We start from the raw sequence: 21193 nt of genomic DNA on the forward strand, positions 1-21193 counted from the left end.
TCAACGCCTGTCCCATCTGGTGCTCATCCTTAAGCACCACACTGCTGCTCAACGCCTGTCCCATCTGGTGCTCATCCTTAAGCGCGACACTGCTGCTCAACGCTTGTCCCATCTGGTGCTCATCCTTAAGCATGACACAGCGGCTCAACGCCTGTCCCATCTGGTGCTCATCCTTAAGCACCACCCTGCTGCTCAACGCCTGTCCCATCTGGTGCTTATCCTCAAGCACCACACTGCTGCTCAACGCCTGTCCCATCTGGTGCTCATCCTTAAGCACCACACTGCTGCTCAACGCCTGTCCCATCTGGTGCTCATCCTTAAGCGCGACACTGCTGCTCAACGCCTGTCACATCTGGTGCTCATCCTTAAGCGCGACACTGCTGCTCAACGCCTGTCCCATCTGGTGCTCATCCTTAAGCATGACACTGCTGCTCAACGCCTGTCCCATCTGGTGCTCATCCTTAAGCACCACACTGCTGCTCAACGCCTGTCCCATCTGGTGCTCATTCTTAAGCATGACACAGCGGCTCAACGCGTGTCCCATCTGGTGCTCATCCTTAAGCATGACACAGCGTCTCAACGCCTGTCCCATCTGGTGCTCATCCTTAAGCACCACACTGCTGCTCAACACCTGTCCCATCTGGTGCTCATCCTTAAGCGTGACACTGCTGCTCTACGCCTGTCCCATCTGGTGCTCATCCTTAAGCACCACACTGCTGCTCAACGCCTGTCCCATCTGGTGCTCATCCTTAAGCGTGACACTGCTGCTCAACGCCTGTCACATCTGGTGCTCATCCTTAAGCGTGACACTGCTGCTCAACGCCTGTCCCATCTGGTGCTCATCCTTAAGCATGACACTGCTGCTCAACGCCTGTCCCATCTGGTGCTCATCCTTAAGCACCACACTGCTGCTCAACGCCTGTCCCATCTGGTGCTCATCCTTAAGCACCACACTGCTGCTCAACGCCTGTCCCATCTGGTGCTCATCCTTAAGCGTGACACTGCTGCTCAACGCCTGTCCCATCTGGTGCTCATCCTTAAGCGTGACACTGCTGCTCAACGCCTGTCCCATCTGGTGCTCATCCTTAAGCATGACACTGCTGCTCAACGCCTGTCCCATCTGGTGCTCATTCTTAAGCATGACACAGCGGCTCAACGCGTGTCCCATCTGGTGCTCATCCTTAAGCATGAAACAGCGTCTCAACGCCTGTCCCATCTGGTGCTCATCCTTAAGCACCACACTGCTGCTCAACGCCTGTCCCATCTGGTGCTCATCCTTAAGCGTGACACTGCTGCTCTACGCCTGTCCCATCTGGTGCTCATCCTTAAGCACCACACTGCTGCTCAACGCCTGTCCCATCTGGTGCTCATCCTTAAGCGTGACACTGCTGCTCTATGCCTTTCCCATCTGGTGCTCATCCTTAAGCACCACACTGCTGCTCTACGCCTGTCCCATCTGGTGCTCATCCTTAAGCGTGACACTGCTGCTCTATGCCTTTCCCATCTGGTGCTCATCCTTAAGCACCACACTGCTGCTCTACGCCTGTCCCATCTGGTGCTCATCCTTAAGCACCACACTGCTGCTCAACGCCTGTCCCATCTGGTGCTCATCCTTGAGCAGCACACTGCTGCTCAACGCCTGTCCCATCTGGTGCTCATCCTTAAGCGTGACACTGCTGCTCTATGCCTTTCCCATCTGGTGCTCATCCTTGAGCAGCACACTGCTGCTCAACGCCTGTCCCATCTGGTGCTCATCCTTAAGCACCACACTGCTGCTCAACGCCTGTCCCATCTGGTGCTCATCCTTAAGCGTGACACTGCTGCTCTATGCCTTTCCCATCTGGTGCTCATCCTTGAGCAGCACACTGCTGCTCAACGCCTGTCCCATCTGGTGCTCATCCTTAAGCGTGACACTGCTGCTCTACTCAAGGTGATGCCAATATTCCTGAAAGCAAGACCTAGAACCAGAATCATAGACCAGGCAGGAGGATCCGTCCCGCATTACCAACGTAAACATGCCAATGCACCTCTGACTGTTGCGGCGAACCAGAAGAAGGACTCTGATCTAGCCCCACTGCTATGAGAGACGTTCCCTGCCTAGTGGAACTAAAGCTAAGGGTGCTTGTCAAAGTCCGAAAATTAAATAGTCCTGAGCCCAAATCCTAGGAGCTAAGTGGCCCTACCCTTAGAAGAAAACAACAAAAAGAAGGGGGCCGGAGAAATGGCCTCTGTCTTCGGCTTCTGCCTGGCACTATCACTTGGACCTCTTTTTCTTATGTACAAAGTTCAACAATGTTCCAAAAAACAGTTCATAACCTCGCTGTAGGTTTGGTTGTCAAAAGTTAATCCTTCATGCTGTTTCCTCTTCCTCAGGAAAATTCAGGTTTTTCCCCAGATTCGACTATGCACTTGAACTACTCCAGGTTTCCTATTTCTCCAGTTCTCTTTTGTTAACCTTTGTGGTTCTCAGACTCTCAAGTCCTCTGGCCCTCTAGCAGGTTTGCTTTCTCTCGGTCTAGAAGGAGCCTCAGCCCACTCAGGTTGATCAGGCTCCCGTAACATTTTTGACTTTGGCAGCCTTGGAAGTCTCTCAGTTTCTCAGGACTCTCCAAAGTCCTCTGATCCTTTTGTAGGCTTGTTTCTCGCTGTTTGGGTTCATCAGGCTCCCGTAACCTCTATGGCTGAGTCTCTTAGTTTCTCACGGCTCCCCGAAGCCCTACAGCTCTCTGATGGGCTTGCTTTCTCTTGGCTCAGGTTTATCAGGCTCCTGTAACCGTGTCGGCCTCCCCAGCCTTGATTATCCATGTTCGTACCTCTGAATTCTGTTCTCTCCTTGGGAGCTCTCGCTTCCCTTCTGTTGCTCGTCTTAGCAGCAAATGCACTTCTCGTGCAGAGTTCCGGGATCCAGACTCCCCTCTGCAGTCTTGTCACAGCATTGGTTACCAGGCCGCAGGCCCACCACAGCTTTCTTTAGGTCGCGCCACCAGGTGAGGTGGATGTTTCCCGTCTCCGTCTCTTTCCCGACCTTGTTCGGCTTTGTCTGTGTCTTCTGAACAGGAGTTTCGTTTTTTCACACGATTTGTATCCAATGTCTGCTCAATCCAGCCTGATAAGACCTTGGCTTCTTAGGGCTCGTCCAGCCTCGCCTTTCTGAGTTTCACTCCTGGTAATTCATTCACTTCTTTTAAACTGCAACAAACTGGAAAAGAGGCCTTCCTTCTCTGGTCCAGCTCTGCTATAATACGTAGTGGAAACATCCATTCTTTACTCACTCCTATATATGTATACGTTGGTGCATGGCGCAATCTATTCACTATAAAACTAGCCTCAAGAATACTTTGTCTGCTTGTGTTTCTTTAAATAACTTGATATCTTCATAATTTCTGTAGCATAGGTTTCTTCATCTTGATCCCAAGATGTCACTTATCTTTGATACTTTCTTGATGCCTTATAGAATATCTTCATTCTCTTGTCTCTCCATCTCTTCAATGTATGTCAGCTTGCTTCTCTTCCATTTAGCTGTCCTGTTTCTTCTGGGATTTCATTCAAATGGCCATTTTACGGTCTTGTATGCAGGTATGGTTTTCTCAATGGGAACCTTGCCTCCTGGACTCTCCTTGGTATCAGTATTTTCACTGGTACGGCACGTGTCTCACACTCTGGTTCCCTACATATTGGCAATATTGGCGAAGTAGTTGAGGTGGGGGTACTTGGTACCTTCTCTCCACATCCAGGTGAGATCCAGCATTACCTGGAGGTAAAGATATAGGAGAAATGTCGCTGTTTGGTGGTGTCAAAACAGAGGAAACAACAGTATTTCCAATTGTCATGTTGACAGAGAATGTATTCTGCAGTGGGAGTTCCTTATCGGAATGGGAGTCCTCGCCCCTGAGAGGGAAGTCAATCCCGATGAGGTCCCACTTGCCCAGTTCCCTAGGGCGGGTCTTGCCGAGCGGACAAACCTCCCTAGCCTCAAGGGGGGGGGGGGGAGTCACCCTGGGAGAAGGGACGAATACCCTGGATTTGTCACACTAAGGTAGGCTTAGGTAGTGCAACGGTGGTGAGACGGCATCTGAAGTCAGGCAAGAGGTGACAAACCTACCAGAGACGGCATCTGAAGTCAGGCAAGAGGTGACAAACCTACCAGAGACTGCATCTGAAGTCAGGCAAGAGGTGACAAACCTACCAGAGACTGCATCTGAAGTCAGGCAAGAGGTGACAAACCAACTGCATCTGAAGGCACTTTGCCAGTGGCTATCCGCTCCTTAAGGGTGAGCATGAGTGGGAGAACTCTTTAATGTTCCTGATAGGAATGCGCTTATGCAAAGTATGTCGCTGCTTTTTGTACCATCCCCTCTCCTAAAATGCCCTCCCCAGTAGAAAGGTGGATACATATCTGATGCAAGAAGAGGGTTACGGTATGAGACCGTAACATGCCATATACAGCTAATTACCCCACTTCCTTCATGCAATTCTGAGCCACATGTGATTTCACCCCTTTCCCACCACACAGTGTACACTTCCTGTCGTGCCTCCCCACACGAACAATGCTCTACACGTTGTGGGCCAAGTGTCGCTAAACAGAATCCTCTGCATGCCCCCCGGGATCCAATGCATGCTCACTCCTGCATACACCAATGTAGCCAAAAGGTGAATGTTTGGAACAGAGCTGTGATCATTTAACTTGTCAACCTTCTGTGCTGTAAACAGAAGGACACAGGTTGTGGTGCACTGTACAAAATAAAAACACGAACCCATAGAAAATCAGAAACACCTCAAAATATCCAAACAACTCTTTGTAGTGTTTGGGCCAACACTCTTAGGCAACTCCAAGGAAAGGGACTGAGGACTGTATCAAGGTATGGTATCCAATAGTAGTACTCTGAACACGATCAGAAGCTGTCCACGCAAGTCTTTCTGCGCGGTTTTTCCTGCTCTGGTGTTCTATCCTGGCCGAGCCCCCAGCACAGTTTTCCTGACCCATGCAGGATTCATCCCAAGTTCCCAGTTGGTTGCTTGCAAGAATCATTACCGCACGCTTTACCAACAATGTCAAGCATCGGTTCATTTGTTGCCCGATTGACAGCCCTATGATGTAGAGTTCACCCTCCGTAACTAGGGTCCGCAGCTTCCAGCAGGACCTAGCTGGAGAAGGTCCTTTCCTCAGCCTTGGCCTCCTAGTGGAATCAGAACCGAGAACTTGGGATTTTAAGCACCGGCAGGGTCGCCCCCACGGAGCCCTGATGAAGGCGGACACAATCTCATGCATCTCCGCCGAAACGTGATAGGAGCTGGGAAGACCTGCTTTGAAAGGTTCCCAGCCATACCAGTCTCTGCACTTTCAGTTTCTGCCACGTTGGCTTAAAAGATATCTAGGCTTAATAGATATCTCGTTTTTTCTATGACCCTGGAACATTCATTGTCATAATCAGAAGAAATACATATTAGGAACAAGAAATCCCAAATGAATGAAGATTTTCTTTTGAAGTTTGGGAAGCCCTTTAGCCCCTCCTGTTTCCATTCTTTTTGAATTTTTCAATTCTGGATTGTTTTCACAAAAAAACATTCACAGTTCTATAAGGACTTGCATACTGTCTTACAACAATGGAATTGTTGAACTCTACCTGTATACTCAACATATAGGTCTCCATTCTCACCAAGTTGTATATATTACATTTTTTCTATGTTATTTGATGTCATTCTGTAATATTGTTGCTTTTGTATCTGTATGTTGTATTTCACAGCATTGTTTTATAATTTATGCACTATATGTTAGTCTGTATGAGCAAATAAATCTTTGCTTTTGAATTTTTTGAATTTTTTGTGCATAATTCCTTTGAACACAGTGAGCACTTGGTACATTTTTTTGACTCCTTGTTTGGACCTGCCACTAAGCAGACCGACCTCCTTTATTGAACCTTTTGGACCAGCCCAACTACCTGAACTGGTCCAATCATATATTTGCCTTTGTGCATTGTTCTCTAGCAAGGGTATTCTCATTTTTTCTCATCCAATAGTAGGGAAACAGCTTCAAGAGCATCCAATAGGATTGTCCGCTAAGGGAAACCCTGTAACAGTGGCCTTCCTCAGGATTACTACCTTACAAGACATATGCAGGGTAACCTCATGGAGCTCTATCTAGATGCAGATTCTGGGCAAGCTGCTGAATTGGGGCAAGTCGCCCACAATAATGTATTCAACTTCAAGCCCATGTGCTGTACATGGGAACATGACTTTGAGCTCTGTACACAGTCTGTGGATCTAGAACATGCTCAGGCTTCCACACCAGTGTTGCAAGTGAGAAACCTATCAGGATAAGAGCTGAACTCCATGGACAGTAGAGGGGGCACTGAAGGTGGTGCTGGAAGGGAGTGCAGTGTTTGACCAGAGGCTTCTGGGAAAAGAAAGCTATCCAAGTACAAGATGCTTTTGGTAAACGTATATGGGATGCAGAGCCAAGAGGAGGCCCTAATGGGCGGGGAGAGCCCGTAATGAGACAGTAGGTCATTGCTTACGGTGGAATGGTGTTGGCTGGGTTGGGACATTTCTTGGTGTTGCCCAAAGTATTAGTAAGGCCAAGGCCATGAATGCACATTTATATGTCCTGTTTGTCACCAGGTGTCAGAGAGTCTGGTGCAGAGGAATGGGGACTTCCTGATCCGGGACTCACTCACCAGTCTGGGCGACTACGTGCTGAGCTGCCGCTGGAAGAATGAGCCTCTGCACTTCAAGATTAATAAGGTGATGGTTCGCACGAGCGACAGCTGCACCCGCATCCAGTACCTCTTTGAGCAGGAGAGCTTTGACAACATCCCTGCCCTGGTGCGCTACTACGTGGGAAACCGCCATGTGGTATCGGAGCAAAGCGGGGCAGTGATCTACTGCCCCATTAACCGCACCTTCCCTCTACGATACCTGGAAGCCAGCTACGGCTTGGCCAACGGCCGGCATGGTGGGCCCCACAGCCCCTCCAGTCACAAGGGCAGCCACATGAAGAGGCGCAGCATCACCATGACTGACGGGCTGACGGCAGACAAAATCACTAGAGGGGAAGCGTGCCCCAACAGGTAAGGCACGGCACAATGGAGAGGTCACCAACGGTTGGGCGGGCGAGTAGTGCCTCAGCAGGTAAGGCATGGCACAATGGAGAGGTCACCAAGGCTTGTGGGGAGTAGAGCCCCAACAGGTAAGGCATGGCACAATGGAGAGGTCACCAACGGTTGGGCGGGCGAGTAGTGCCTCAGCAGGTAAGGCATGGCAGAATGGAAGAATGGAGAGGTCACCAAGGCTTGGGGGGAGTAGTGTCCTAACAGGGAGACATGGCAGAATGGAGGGTTAACCAAGGCTTGGGGGGAGTAGGGTCCTAACATGAAGACGTGGCAGAATGGAGAGGTCACCAACGGTTGGGCGGGCGAGTAGTGCCTCAGCAGGTAAGGCATGGCACAATGGAGAGGTCACCAACGGTTGGACGGGCGAGTAGTGCCTCAGCAGGTAAGACATGGCAGAATGGAGAGGTCACCAAGGCTTGTGGGGAGTAGAGCCCCAACAGGTAAGGCATGGCACAATGGAGAGGTCACCAACGGTTGGGGGGAGTGGGGTCCTAACGGTTCATGGCAGAATGGAGAGGTCACCAAGGCTTGGGGGGAGTAGGGTCCTAACATGAAGACGTGGCAGAATGGAGAGGTCACCAAGGCTTGGGGGGAGTGGGGTCCTAACGGTTCATGGCAGAATGGAGAGGTCACCAAGGCTTGGGGGGAGTGGGGTCCTAACGGTTCATGGCAGAATGGAGAGGTCACCAAGGCTTGGTGGGAGTAGGGTCCTAACAGTTCATGGCAGAATTGAGAGGTCACCAAGGCTTGGTGGGAGTAGGGTCCCAACAGTTCATGGCAGAATGGAGAGGTCACCAAGGCTTGGTGGGAGTAGGGTCCCAACAGTTCATGGCAGAATGGAGAGGTCACCAAGGCTTGGGGGGAGTAGGGTCCTTACAGGGAGACATGCCAGAATGGAGAGGTCACCAAGGCTTGGGGGGAGTAGTGTCCTAACAGGGAGACATGGCAGAATGGAGGGTTAACCAAGGCTTGGGGGGAGTAGGATCCTAACATGAAGACGTGGCAGAATGGGGAGGTCACCAAGGCTTGGGGGGAGTAGGGTCCTAACATGAAGACGTGGCAGAATGGAGAGGTCACCAAGGCTTGGGGGGAGTGGGGTCCTAACGGTTCATGGCAGAATGGAGAGGTCACCAAGGCTTGGTGGGAGTAGGGTCCTAACATGAAGACGTGGCACAATGGAGAGGTCACCAACGGTTGGGGGGAGTGGGGTCCTAACGGTTCATGGCAGAATGGAGAGGTCACCAAGGCTTGGGGGGAGTAGGGTCCTAACATGAAGACGTGGCAGAATGGAGAGGTCACCAAGGCTTGGGGGGAGTGGGGTCCTAACGGTTCATGGCAGAATGGAGAGGTCACCAAGGCTTGGTTGGAGTAGGGTCCTAACAGTTCATGGCAGAATGGAGAGGTCACCAAGGCTTGGTGGGAGTAGGGTCCCAACAGTTCATGGCAGAATGGAGAGGTCACCAAGGCGTGGTGGGAATAGGGTCCCAACAGTTCATGGCAGAATGGAGAGGTCACCAAGGCTTGGGGGGAGTGGGGTCCTAACAGTTCATGGCAGAATGGAGAGGTCACCAAGGCTTGGGGGGAGTGGGGTCCTAACAATTCATGGCAGAATGGAGAGGTCACCAAGGCTTGGGGGGAGTGGGGTCCTAACAGGAAGTCATGGCAGAATGGAAAGGTCACCAAGGCTTGGGGGGAGTGGGGTACTAACAGTTCATGGCAGAATGGAGAGGTCACCAAGGCTTGGGGGGAGTGGGGTCCTAACAGTTCATGGCAGAATGGAGAGGTCACCAAGGCTTGGGGGAGAGTGAGGTCCTAACAGTTCATGGCAGAATGGAGAGGTCACCAAGGCTTGGGGGGAGTGGGGTCCTAACAGTTCATGGCAGAATGGAGAGGTCACCAAGGCTTGGGGGGGAGTGAGGTCCTAACAGTTCATGGCAGAATGGAGAGGTCACCAAGGCTTGGGGGGAATAGGGTCCCAACAGTTCATGGCAGAATGGAGAGGTCACTAAGGCTTGGGGGAGTAGGGTCCCAACAGTTCATGGCAGAATGGAGAGGTCACCAAGGCTTGGGGGGAGTAGGGTCCCAACAGGTCATGGCAGAATGGAGAGGTCACTAAGGCTTGGGGGGAGTAGGGTCCTAACAGGGAGACATGGCAGAATGGAGAGGTCACCAAGGCTTGGGGGGTGTAGGGTCCCAACAGGAAGAAATTGCAGAATTGAGAGGTCACCAAGGCTTGGGGGGAGTAGGGTCCTAACAGGGAGACATGGCAGAATGGAGAGGTCACCAAGGCTTGGGGGAGTAGGGTTCCAACAGTTCATGGCAGAATGGAGAGGTCACCAAGGCTTGGGGGGAGTAGGGTCCCAACAGGTCATGGCAGAATGGAGAGGTCACCAAGGCTTGGGGGGGAGTAGGGTCCTAACAGGGAGACATGTCAGAATGGAGATGTCACCAAGGCTTGGGGGAAGTAGGATCCCAACAGGAAGAAATGGCAGAATTGAGGGGTCACCAAGGCTTGGGGGGAGTAGGGTCCTAATAGGGAGACATGGCAGAATGGAGAGGTCACCAAGGCTTGTGGGCAGTAGTGTCCTAATAGGGAGACATGGCAGAATGGAGAGGTCACTAAGGCTTTGGGGGAGTAGGGTCCCAACAGTTCATGGCAGAATGGAGAGGTCACCAAGGCTTGTGGGGAGTAGTGTCCTAATAGGCGACATGGCAGAATGGAGAGGTCACCAAGGCTTGGGGGCAGTAGTGTCCTAATAGGGAGACATGGCAGAATGGAGAGGTCACCAAGGCATGGGGGGAGTAGTGTCCTAACAGGGAGGCATGACAGAATGGAGACGTCACCAAGGCTTGGGGGGAGTAGGGTCCTTACAGGGAGACATGGCAGAATAGAGAGGTCACCAAGGCTTGGGGGGAGTAGTGTCCTAATAGGGAGGCATGGCAGAATGGAGAGGTCACCAAGGCTTGGGGTAGTAGGGTCCTAACAGGAAGACATGACAGAGTGGAGAGGTCATCAAGGCTTGTGGGGAGTAGGGTCTTAACATGGAGACATTGCAGAATGGAGAGGTCACCAAGGCTTGGGGGGAATAGTGTCCCAACTGGTAAGACATGGCACATAATCACTGGGGGAGGGAAGGGAGGATGGCACATCAGCAGCAAAGAGACAGCGCATGGTCTCCAGAAGTAAAAGAGAAGGGTACACTAACAGGGAATGTAGGACGCATGCACAACAGGGACGAGCAGAAGCTGCCCCAAAAAGAGCTGTGACATTGCACAAATGGATTCCTCCTCACGACCCCTTTGACCCTCTTCCTCTCCTTCATTGGTCTTCCACCCCTCCGCCCCACTCCTTTCTCCTCCTCTCCTTTACTGCTCATACACCACTCCTCCTCACCACTCCTTTCACCCTCTTCTTTTCCTTTACTGGTCTTCCTCCACCCCTCCTCACGACCCCTTTGACCCTCTTCCTCTCCTTCATTGGTTTTCCACCCCTCCTCACCACTCCTTTCACCCACGTCCTCTCCTTTTCTGGTGTTCCACCACCACTCCTCACCAGTCCTTTCACCCTCGTCCTCTCCTTTTCTGGTGTTCCACCACCACTCCTCACCACTCCTTTCACCCTCGTCCTCTCCTTTTCTGGTGTTCCACCACCACTCCTCATCACTCCTTTCACCCTCGTCCTCTCCTTTGCTGGTGTTCCACCACCACTCCTCACCACTCCTTTCACCCTCGTCCTCTCCTTTGCTGGTGTTCCACCACCACTCCTCACCACTCCTTTCACCCTCGTCCTCTCCTTTTCTGGTGTTCCACCACCACTCCTCATCACTCCTTTCACCCTCGTCCTCTCCTTTGCTGGTGTTCCACCACCACTCCTCATCACTCCTTTCACCCTCGTCCTCTCCTTTTCTGGTGTTCCACCACCACTCCTCACCACTCCTTTCACCCTCGTCCTCTCCTTTTCTGGTGTTCCACCACCACTCCTCATCACTCCTTTCACCCTCGTCCTCTCCTTTGCTGGTGTTCCACCACCACTCCTCACCACTCCTTTCACCCTCGTCCTCTCCTTTGCTGGTGTTCCACCACCACTCCTCACCACTCCTTTCACCCTCGTCCTCTCCTTTGCTGGTGTTCCACCACCACTCCTCATCACTCCTTTCACCCTCGTCCTCTCCTTTGCTGGTGTTCCACCACCACTCCTCACCACTCCTTTCACCCTCGTCCTCTCCTTTGCTGGTGTTCCACCCTCCTCTCCCCACCACTCCCTTCTCCCTTCTCCTCCTCTCCTTTACTGCTCATACACCTCTCCTCCACATCACTCCTTTCCTTCACTGATCTTCCTTCTTCCCACCTTCTTATTCCCTCCCTGACCCTGGCCACCTCTCCCCAGCCTCCCTCTTGATGTTGCCATTCCTTCTGCTCTTGCCTACAGCTTCCTCCTGCGCTCCATCTACGCCTCCAGACTCTGGATATCTGGTGCGCTGAGAGCTGCCCTTATAGAGTGCTGGGGATGAATGGTTATGAGGGCCCTCTCTTACCCCAGGCCCGCGTCTGGCCCTTGCTGGCTACAGGCATTGTGGAATGCTTTCTCAGATGAGCCTTCTTTCCTTTCAGTGTTTCCTCCCCACATCATCGAGATGTCATCCGGAACTGTGCGGTGAGCGTGGACCAGATCCAGGACCTGCACTCCCCCATGTCCCCGATCTCCGAGACCCCCGGATCACCGGCGTATAGCACAGGTGGGTGTACCATGTCCAAACCCACCAGGGTACCAGAGTACATCACAGGTGAGACCGCGGGATTAGCAGCAGAACCGAACACACTGGCATTACAATTTCTGTTCCCAACAGGTTTGAAATCAAGCTTAAACCTGGGGATGAGTTTAAAAATGAGGGACATTTTCTGCCTAGTCTTTTCATTTCAACAGCAAAAGGAATTTAACAGAAGAACTCTACAGCTAACAAAAAAGGGCTGGGGTGTTTACTGGCGCTCACGCCACTTGGGTCTTTCCTTGTGAATTTGATGATTAAAGAAGGGTTCAGATGGTCCCCTAGTTTTTCTAAGGGGTTCTCTCCTGACCACTATTTCTCCAGGTTTGAATGAGGATTTCCAGCGCTTCAAGGTAGGTGTTGTAGGAATTGTAATGGCATTTGGAAGAATCTAAGCAAAGCAGGGGGAGGGGAGGAAGGAGAAATATCAGTGCAGACAGTGTCTGGATCTAAACAAAGAACCGAAGTCCAGAGACCAATCCCTACCCTAGAGTTCACTCCTCGAGGCATCTGCACAAGACAGCATGTTTACAAGTCACAGGAGTTTTCACGTGTCCCAGCATGCATCTCTCACCACGTCCTGCAGTGGCACGTCCTGCCGTGGTCTTGCTGCATCCCTCACCACGTCCTGCCGTGGTCTTGCTGCATCCCTCACCACGTCTTGCCGTGGTCTTGCTGCATCCCTCACCACGTCCTGCCGTGGTCTTGCTGCATCCCTCACCACGTCCTGCCGTGGTCTTGCTGCATCCCTCACCACGTCCTGCCGTGGTCTTGCTGCATCCCTCACCACGTCCTGCCGTGGTCTTGCTGCATCCCTCACCACGTCCTGCCATGGTCTTGCTGCATCCCTCACCACGTCCTGCCGTGGTCTTGCTGCATCCCTCACCACGTCCTGCCGTGGTCTTGCTGCATCCCTCACCACGTCCTGCCGTGGTCTTGCTGCATCCCTCACCACGTCCTGCCGTGGTCTTGCTGCATCCCTCACCACGTCCTGCCGTGGTCTTGCTGCATCCCTCACCACGTCCTGCAGTGGTCTTGCTGCATCCCTCACCACGTCCTGCCGTGGTCTTGCTGCATCCCTCACCACGTCCTGCAGTGGTCTTGCTGCATCCCTCACCACGTCCTGCCGTGGTCTTGCTGCATCTCTCACCACGTCCTGCCGTGGTCTTGCTGCATCCCTCACCACGTCCTGCCGTGGTCTTGCTGCATCCCTCACCACGTCCTGCCGTGGTCTTGCTGCATCCCTCACCACGTCCTGCCGTGGTCTTGCTGCATCCCTCACCACGTCCTGCCGTGGTCTTGCTGCATCCCTCACCACGTCCTGCCGTGGTCTTGCTGCATCCCTCACCACGTCCTGCCGTGGTCTTGCTGCATCCCTCACCACGTCCTGCCGTGGTCTTGCTGCATCCCTCACCACGTCCTGCCATGGTCTTGCTGCATCCCTCACCACGTCCTGCCGTGGTCTTGCTGCATCCCTCACCACGTCCTGCCGTGGTCTTGCTGCATCCCTCACCACGTCCTGCCGTGGTCTTGCTGCATCCCTCACCACGTCCTGCCGTGGTCTTGCTGCATCCTTCACCACGTCCTGCCGTGGCACGTCCTGCCGTGGTCTTGCTGCATCCCTCACCACGTCCTGCCGTGGTCTTGCTGCATCCCTCACCACGTCCTGCCGTGGTCTTGCTGCATCCCTCACCACGTCCTGCCGTGGTCTTGCTGCATCCTTCACCACGTCCTGCCGTGGCACGTCCTGCCGTGGTCTTGCTGCATCCCTCACCACGTCCTGCCGTGGTCTTGCTGCATCCCTCACCACGTCCTGCCGTGGTCTTGCTGCATCCCTCACCACGTCCTGCCGTGGTCTTGCTGCATCCCTCACCACGTCCTGCCGTGGTCTTGCTGCATCCCTCACCACGTCCTGCCGTGGTCTTGCTGCATCCCTCACCACGTCCTGCCGTGGTCTTGCTGCATCCCTCACCACGTCCTGCCGTGGTCTTGCTGCATCCCTCACCACGTCCTGCCGTGGTCTTGCTGCATCCCTCACCACGTCCTGCCGTGGTCTTGCTGCATCCCTCACCACGTCCTGCCATGGTCTTGCTGCATCCCTCACCACGTCCTGCCGTGGTCTTGCTGCATCCCTCACCACGTCCTGCCATGGTCTTGCTGCATCCCTCACCACGTCCTGCCGTGGTCTTGCTGCATCCCTCACCACGTCCTGCCGTGGTCTTGCTGCATCCTTCACCACGTCCTGCCGTGGCACGTCCTGCCGTGGTCTTGCTGCATCCCTCACCACGTCCTGCCGTGGTCTTGCTGCATCCCTCACCACGTCCTGCCGTGGTCTTGCTGCATCCCTCACCACGTCCTGCCGTGGTCTTGCTGCATCCTTCACCACGTCCTGCCGTGGCACGTCCTGCCGTGGTCTTGCTGCATCCCTCACCACGTCCTGCCGTGGTCTTGCTGCATCCCTCACCACGTCCTGCCGTGGTCTTGCTGCATCCCTCACCACGTCCTGCCGTGGTCTTGCTGCATCCCTCACCACGTCCTGCCGTGGTCTTGCTGCATCCCTCACCACGTCCTGCCGTGGTCTTGCTGCATCCCTCACCACGTCCTGCCGTGGTCTTGCTGCATCCCTCACCACGTCCTGCCGTGGTCTTGCTGCATCCCTCACCACGTCCTGCCGTGGTCTTGCTGCATCCCTCACCACGTCCTGCCATGGTCTTGCTGCATCCCTCACCACGTCCTGCCGTGGTCTTGGTGCATCCCTCACCACGTCCTGCAGTGGTCTTGGAGCTTCTTCGTATTGGCCTTGTCATTGCCTTGGTCATTGGAGTGGACTTGGCCTAGCCTTGGGTTTGGTTTTATATTGGACAGTCAGAAGAGGCAACAGCCTTAGATCTGCTGAAAGTTCTGTTTTGCACTGCATGTGCCAATGGGGCTTTCTTTTATTCCGATGAAGATAGATATACTCCCCTTTACCAGGTATCTTCGGGTAGGATCTCCCCACAATCCTGCACCCCCCCCCATCTAGATACTTCAGAGACTTCCTGGACTGCTTTGCTTGGATTGGTGGCCTCACGGCACCCACCAGTGGTTTGGACTAGGGCCCAATGGCTTTACTTCTAATGTTTCCAAGGAGTGGCCTTTGCCCATCTGTGCTCCACGATTCTCTGCAGGCCTCCTAACCTATCCCGGCCCCTTAGCCTGGCTTCTCGCATGCTAACCCAATCCGCCAGCCACGTCCTTCTCTGCTACCCATGGGCTTTGCTCTCTGTGGCTGGACTTTGCCTACCGGGACCACTTTCTTCTCAATCATGCGGGTGATCCCCTCTCTCTCATCTGAAGTGATACAAGCCTTGTCCACCAAGCTAGGGTCAGACATTGCCAACATGGAGGCCTTCTCATTCAACTCTTTGGCCCTGCGTTTTACAAATGAGCTTGTTCACAAAGGCACAAGACCCCTGCACTGAGGGCGAGCGCACATGCTGGGTCCCTCTCTCGCTCTCTCTCTCTCAGGTGCGAGTGATTTCATGCATGATCTGTGCCAAGGCTCGCCACCTGTTATGCTTGGCTCTATGACTCTTGCTCTCTTTTGAAGCTGATTTGCCTTCAGCTGATATGTTGTGGTTTTACGCCCTTTGAGCGTGACTGCACTTCCTGACAAAGGAAGGACTGGGTGAGCATTGGGGGTTCCCCCTTATACCACCCCCAGGGATCACGCCATGGAATGGGTGGCTCCCCCTGACCCACAGAGTTCCCCAGCCTTCCCTTACATGTGGTAGACAGGTGACCCTGTCACAGAGCCGACTCCCCAAGTGAGCGTCAGAGGCCCCTTCTTTGATACACACTATCTTTCAGCCTTCGAAGGCTGAGATTTGTGTGCTGTGTACTTTGGGCTTCATATTCTGAGCAGGCAACCTGAGGAGACATCTGGGGAGCCAGTGAAGGCAAACAAGACCGGGGCAAAATGGTCCTTTGTGCATCTGCCCTGACTTTTATTGAGGCCAGAATGCATAAAACCTTGAGAGGGGAGCTGCCATGGATCCAGAACCAGGTGACTCATGTGTATGGCCTAAGATATCACTGTACCCGCAAGGTTCATTGCATTCAAGCAACAATACTCTCTTAAATGAGGACACGGGTGCCCAGAAGAACCACTGCAATCCTTGAGAGGCCACCGTTAATGAATACATGAGTACACAGGCAAAGGGTTGATATCTGACTCTATTAACCAGCACCGGTCATGGTCATTAATAGTAGCATTCTGGATAACAACATGCTTGAAACAAAGTTTAAAAGTCAGGATAGCAGAGCATTCTGGATGGTACTATGCTGGAAAATATAGCAGAAGACCTTTTGCTCTATGTCCTGGCTCTCTGCCTTCCAAAGAAGGGCATTCTGTTACCAATATATGCATATATATATTATCTGGCATCCTTGCTTCTCTATGGGCGCCTGTTACTCTTATTACTCTAGAATGACACCCATAGAAGAAGAGACTGGATTCACAAGCTATAAAAGTGCAGAGGAGCCTTCAGTATCGTTGCTACGACTGCTGCAATGCCAGGGAGGGATATGAACCTCGGATAGGTTAATCCAGTCCTAAGAGTTCACTTAGAGTCGTATGATGTGCAAAACCGATACAAGGTAGGTGGCCATGATGGAAACAAATCATGTGCTGTACAGGATATAATGACATGGGTCAGACCTGACGAGGCTACAAGCGGTGGCGCGAAACAAGTCGCACGTCTCTGGCATTCATTTTTGCAAGACTACCAGGTTGATTTAATACAATTGATTTTAAAAAAATATTTTTGGAAGAAATAAAGTGTTTCGTATTTTTTAGCTGTCTCCCAAGCGCAGCACTTTTTTTGGGCTGGATTTCACTGTGCTCCTTGGGGGTGCTCTGTCTCAGTGTAGCACAGCCGCTGTGATTTTGTTCGGAAAAGTGGGTCAACGTACAGTATGATTGCATTGGTATGATCTTCCCAGAAAATGCACATGTCGTTCCCAAGGACAAAGGAGATGCAGGACAATGATTGAACCCCGGCCTGCAGGTCTAGGTGCTTCTCTGCAGCAGGACATTTCTGTGACGTGTGCTTCTCTGTCCTGTGTCTGCGTGTTCTGGAGAATGGCTGGGTGATATAGAGGAGCGGGGGTTCAAGAGGCCCGCATGGTCGCCTGCTATTTGAAGTTCTCAGTCTTCTGGAAGACTCTCACAGCTGGCTGTTCACTTGTTTTCAGAGGACCTGCACTATTGGACCATGAGATCAAGTTCCAGAGCGTGGCCATGATATACAATGGAACAAAATGGAACCTGGTCCAGAAAGGAAACATGTGGGATCTTTTGAGGTGAAATTCCTGTATACGAATAACCCATAATAACGTCTATGGGCAACTCCTTAAAGTCATGAGAGATGTTATGGGATTTCGCTCCAGGCAGGTCAACCCTGGTCGGTGATTGGGCATTGTAAAGAGATGGATCTAGATAATGCAGGTTATGCGGAATAGATCTGGAGCCCTTGTCGCTAACACGTTGTAACCGTAGTGCGATAAGAAGAATATTAGTGTTCCCCCTGAAGCAGTACGGGGCGACCGCTCAGGAGGAAATGTGGTGCGTACAAACCAACCGGTATCTAAGCACTGGATCACCACTCGAACAACAGAGGACCAGGCAGAAGGGACATTACAACCGGATAATGAAGAATCGTATCTGGAAATGGTGCATAACAAAATCAAACGGCTAAGATAAGTCCAGGTCTGACGCCTTCAAAACTGATTAATCAAGAGAAACAATTTTCATATGTGAGGACAGTGACCATAGAGTCTTACTTTTCCAAAGAGAATTGGTTGAATTGCTCTTCCCACAGTGTATTAAGATGCCGTCTGAGGAGAAGTCCCTGTTGGAACTGTAGCTCCTTTTCAAACATTTCAAATCTTTCCTAAGAATGGTTGAGGCACCAACTTTCCCTCTCAGCCACTCGAGAGTCTTGTTTCCAAGGTTCTCCCAAGGTTCATGACCAGAATAATGTTGAACTTTGGGAATAACGTTGGCGCCCTCACTCTGGATGCAATTGGCCATTTTGCTGTTAGCTGACCTAGGCATGTCCTTAATGTGTCCTAATATGTGAGTGCACAGGCGAGGCATTATCCGAGGCGAGGGGTAAGGCTTCATCCTTCCGCGCATCAACCTTTCTGATATCAAAGAGTATGTCAGATTCCTCTAGTCAGGGGCTCACCTGATGTTTTCACTGTGAGGATGGAGCAGGAGACGGGGTTCGCCGTGTCCTGGAGTCTTGTAGATAAGGACATTCCTCTCCTGAAGCCACCCTGCCTGTTTAAACAATTCACTGGCAGTAAAAAAAACCTGGAAAGACCACCAGGTAATGTGCCCCAGGCCACGGGCCGTACGAAGGACGGCACGATAAAGTGCCTGGGAGGTTAAGCACAGGGTGGGGGGGAAACGACGCGAAAGCCGAGGGGATGGGCGTCCAAATGGCACCCACAACCTAGTGTTGCCAAGAAACACAGGAAATAGCAACATAACAACAAGGAAAGGTGTGAGGGGAAAACAGCAGGGGGGCTGGGGGAAATCCGGCCCCCGAGGAGAAGAACAAAGGGGCTTGGGGGTATAAGTAGCCCCAGGAAAAGGTATGAGGCACAAACCAGGTAAGGAGCTCACCTCTCTCGGGCAAGCTCCTAGGGCCTGGAAAAGGGCGAAGGAAAATGTTCTGTTTCGTTTTGTTTACTCTCCTGCATCGGCCAAACTTGTGTTAGCCGTGTGGAGAGAAAGCAGTAGCAACCCTACCTTCGCCGCGGGTCTTGGCGTCTTTGAAAAACTCCAGCGAAACAGGAGGATCGCCAGCATCTGGAGCCGTGTTGGAAGCCAGCGGGAGGACTGCTTTGGGAGCCCAACAGCTGTGCCAGAGGAGCGCCGCGTCGAATCAAGGCTGCCAGACCGGGTCGGGAAGACAGCGGACAGACTGCAGTGAGGCGACGCCAGCCGAAGCAAGAAGACCGCCGGAAGCAGCGGAAAAGGTATCCGCAGGAGAAGCAGGCACCGAGGCGCTCATCGGCTGCAGTGAGGGAAGCGCAGCAGGACCATCGGTTCAGAGAGAAGAGGTAGCGGCAGCCCAAAGGACTGCAGCGCACGGTGGAAAGGTCCTAGGGGGGGCCGGGAACACAGGCCGGCGCAACGCATTGTTGCAAACACCAAGGGAAGCCTGCAAACAATTAGTGAAACAACGAAGGCGCGGCAAAGAGGGAGGCGTGGCTTGTGTGGGGCATAAAGATTCGGGAGGAGCGGCAACGCTCGGAATCCCGGGTCAAGCTAAATACCTTAAAGGGACACACACAATTTACTTGTTTATGAGCGGTAACGTTGGGAAAGGCCTGGCTGACGGAAAGACAGCAAATTTAAAGGGGCAAACACACGCAGCAAATCTTTGGGGCAGCTAAGTGCAAGAAAAGCCCAGCTGGGGGAAAAAGACAGGGAGCGGACCAAAAAGACTAACACAAGCTGCAAGGTGCGGCAGATCCAAGCAGAAAGGACGAATTGAAACATGAAGGATGGCGGAGGAAAGAGCAAGAATGGCTCAGGAATTCAGCGAATAGGCAAAGAAGGCAGAAAAAGAATATGGGGCCCAATGGGTTCTGGAAGTAATGCAAAAAGAGGAGAGGGCAAAGGTAATATCGCCCTTGCTGATCGAGGAGTCCAGCGACAGTGATGGGGTGGACGCAGTACCACAAGGACAGAGGGGGGAGAGAAGAGCCAGGGAGATCGCAAATCGAGACGGAGGCACCCAGGAAGAAGAAGAGGAAAGAAAAGAATAAAAGTACAGTGAAAAATGATGATAAAGTGGGGAGGCAAATTGTTAAAATGTTGTAATCCTGCATCACGGGTACGGGTAAGTCACCCAAAACCAGTGGCAGGAAGGGCAGAGGGCATAGGGGACCCAGGGAGGAGCAGGGAGTTTCATCATCAGAGACAGAGAGCAGTGAGGATGAAGAGAGGGATCACCTGAAGGCATGGGGTAAATGGAAAGGTGTTGTGAGCAGGGAGAGGCAGAGGGGCTCGGGCCACAGGGGAAAGGAAGAGGGGCAGGGGGGCGCAGGGTTGGAACCCATACAGACCCCGGTCCTAACACCTCAGGGGGCACCAGTGGTACCGAATCCAGTAGGGCTACCGCAAGGTACCAATCCACAGCCAGTTGCACCTGTAGGAGCAATGACAGTACCAGTGGCAGGGAACCCACCTCAGGGGCTGGCAACACCAGTGGTAGCAGCGGCAGTTACAGCAGACAAAGAAGGGGGACCACTCATGACTTAATATGGCAGACCAATAATCGGAAAGGATGCACAGGGCCGGTCCATGAAGGCAATGGCATGGTATATAAATGACAAGGTAAAAGAAAAAATATGGAGAAAAGAGTTTATTGACATTTTTTCTCTGCTAGATTGTCAGAAAAAGGGATGAATGTGACAACAGAGGACATAAAGTAAGACGAGAAAGGCCTACTAAGGAGGGCAACAGTGGTAAAGAGCTTTGACAACTGGATGGCAGCCTTCCAGATAATGTCCACCATTATATTGAAGAAATTTCCAGAAGACGGGGTAGCATTAGTCGCATATCAGCAGAGGGTGTTGAAAGTGTACAAGGCATTTAGGGGGGAAGCATTGCAGGAATACGACCACGAGTTTAGAAAAGAAATGGATTACTTCCCGGATATGGGGTGGGGCGAGGAAAACTTTAACCTCTACATATTTAACGTATTGAAAGAAAATGGGAAACCAGGGAGCGGAACTCGGGCAGGCAGCAGAGAAGGCAATATTGGCAGAATGATTACAGATCTGATTATAGATACAACAACAGAAGATACGAAAATAATTATGACAGATCTAGGGAGCAAAGTTTTCGGAGCAGGCAATATGGATCACAAAGGGGGTAGCAGAGCAGCTTACCACCAACTACACAGGGGGGCGGCAGCGGGAACACTGGGTCACCATGGGCAGAGCCGGGGCAATGTCGAAATTTTGAAAAAGGAGTACCATGGAGCTGGGGATGGAAGTGCAAGTTTAGCCACAAGTGCGAGAGATGTAAAGGAGACCATAGCAGCTCCAAATGCACAAGGGCAACAGCAACGAATAAAACAGAAGCAACGAGAAGCGGATCTAGGGGCTGGGGCGAGAAGGGGGCTACACTGGTAAAAATTGAAAAAATGGAAGGGTGGCTCCAAACATTCCCACACCAAGAAGCTGCCAGAGTGATCAGACAAGGTTTTCAAGAGGGATTTAACATTCCATGTACAGGGCAAGGATCTCAGAATA

General features: G+C 52.3%; 1 protein-coding gene across 4 annotated transcripts in view; it reads left to right on the forward strand.

The window, feature by feature from the left end:
- SH2D3C (SH2 domain containing 3C) overlaps nucleotides 1-21193 on the forward strand; it is a 580515-nt gene that overhangs the window by 482674 nt on the left and 76648 nt on the right. For all 4 annotated transcript variants that reach the window (XM_069609127.1, XM_069609128.1, XM_069609129.1 and 1 more), the window contains 2 exons: nucleotides 6619-7067; nucleotides 11721-11845. In XM_069609127.1, the coding sequence (XP_069465228.1) occupies nucleotides 6619-7067; nucleotides 11721-11845 (574 nt within the window). The remainder of the gene's footprint in view (nucleotides 1-6618; nucleotides 7068-11720; nucleotides 11846-21193) is intronic.

Source organism: Ambystoma mexicanum, chromosome 8 (genome assembly GCF_040938575.1).
Source record: "Ambystoma mexicanum isolate Mex_15411 chromosome 8, UKY_AmexF1_1, whole genome shotgun sequence".
NCBI lineage: Eukaryota > Metazoa > Chordata > Amphibia > Caudata > Ambystomatidae > Ambystoma > Ambystoma mexicanum.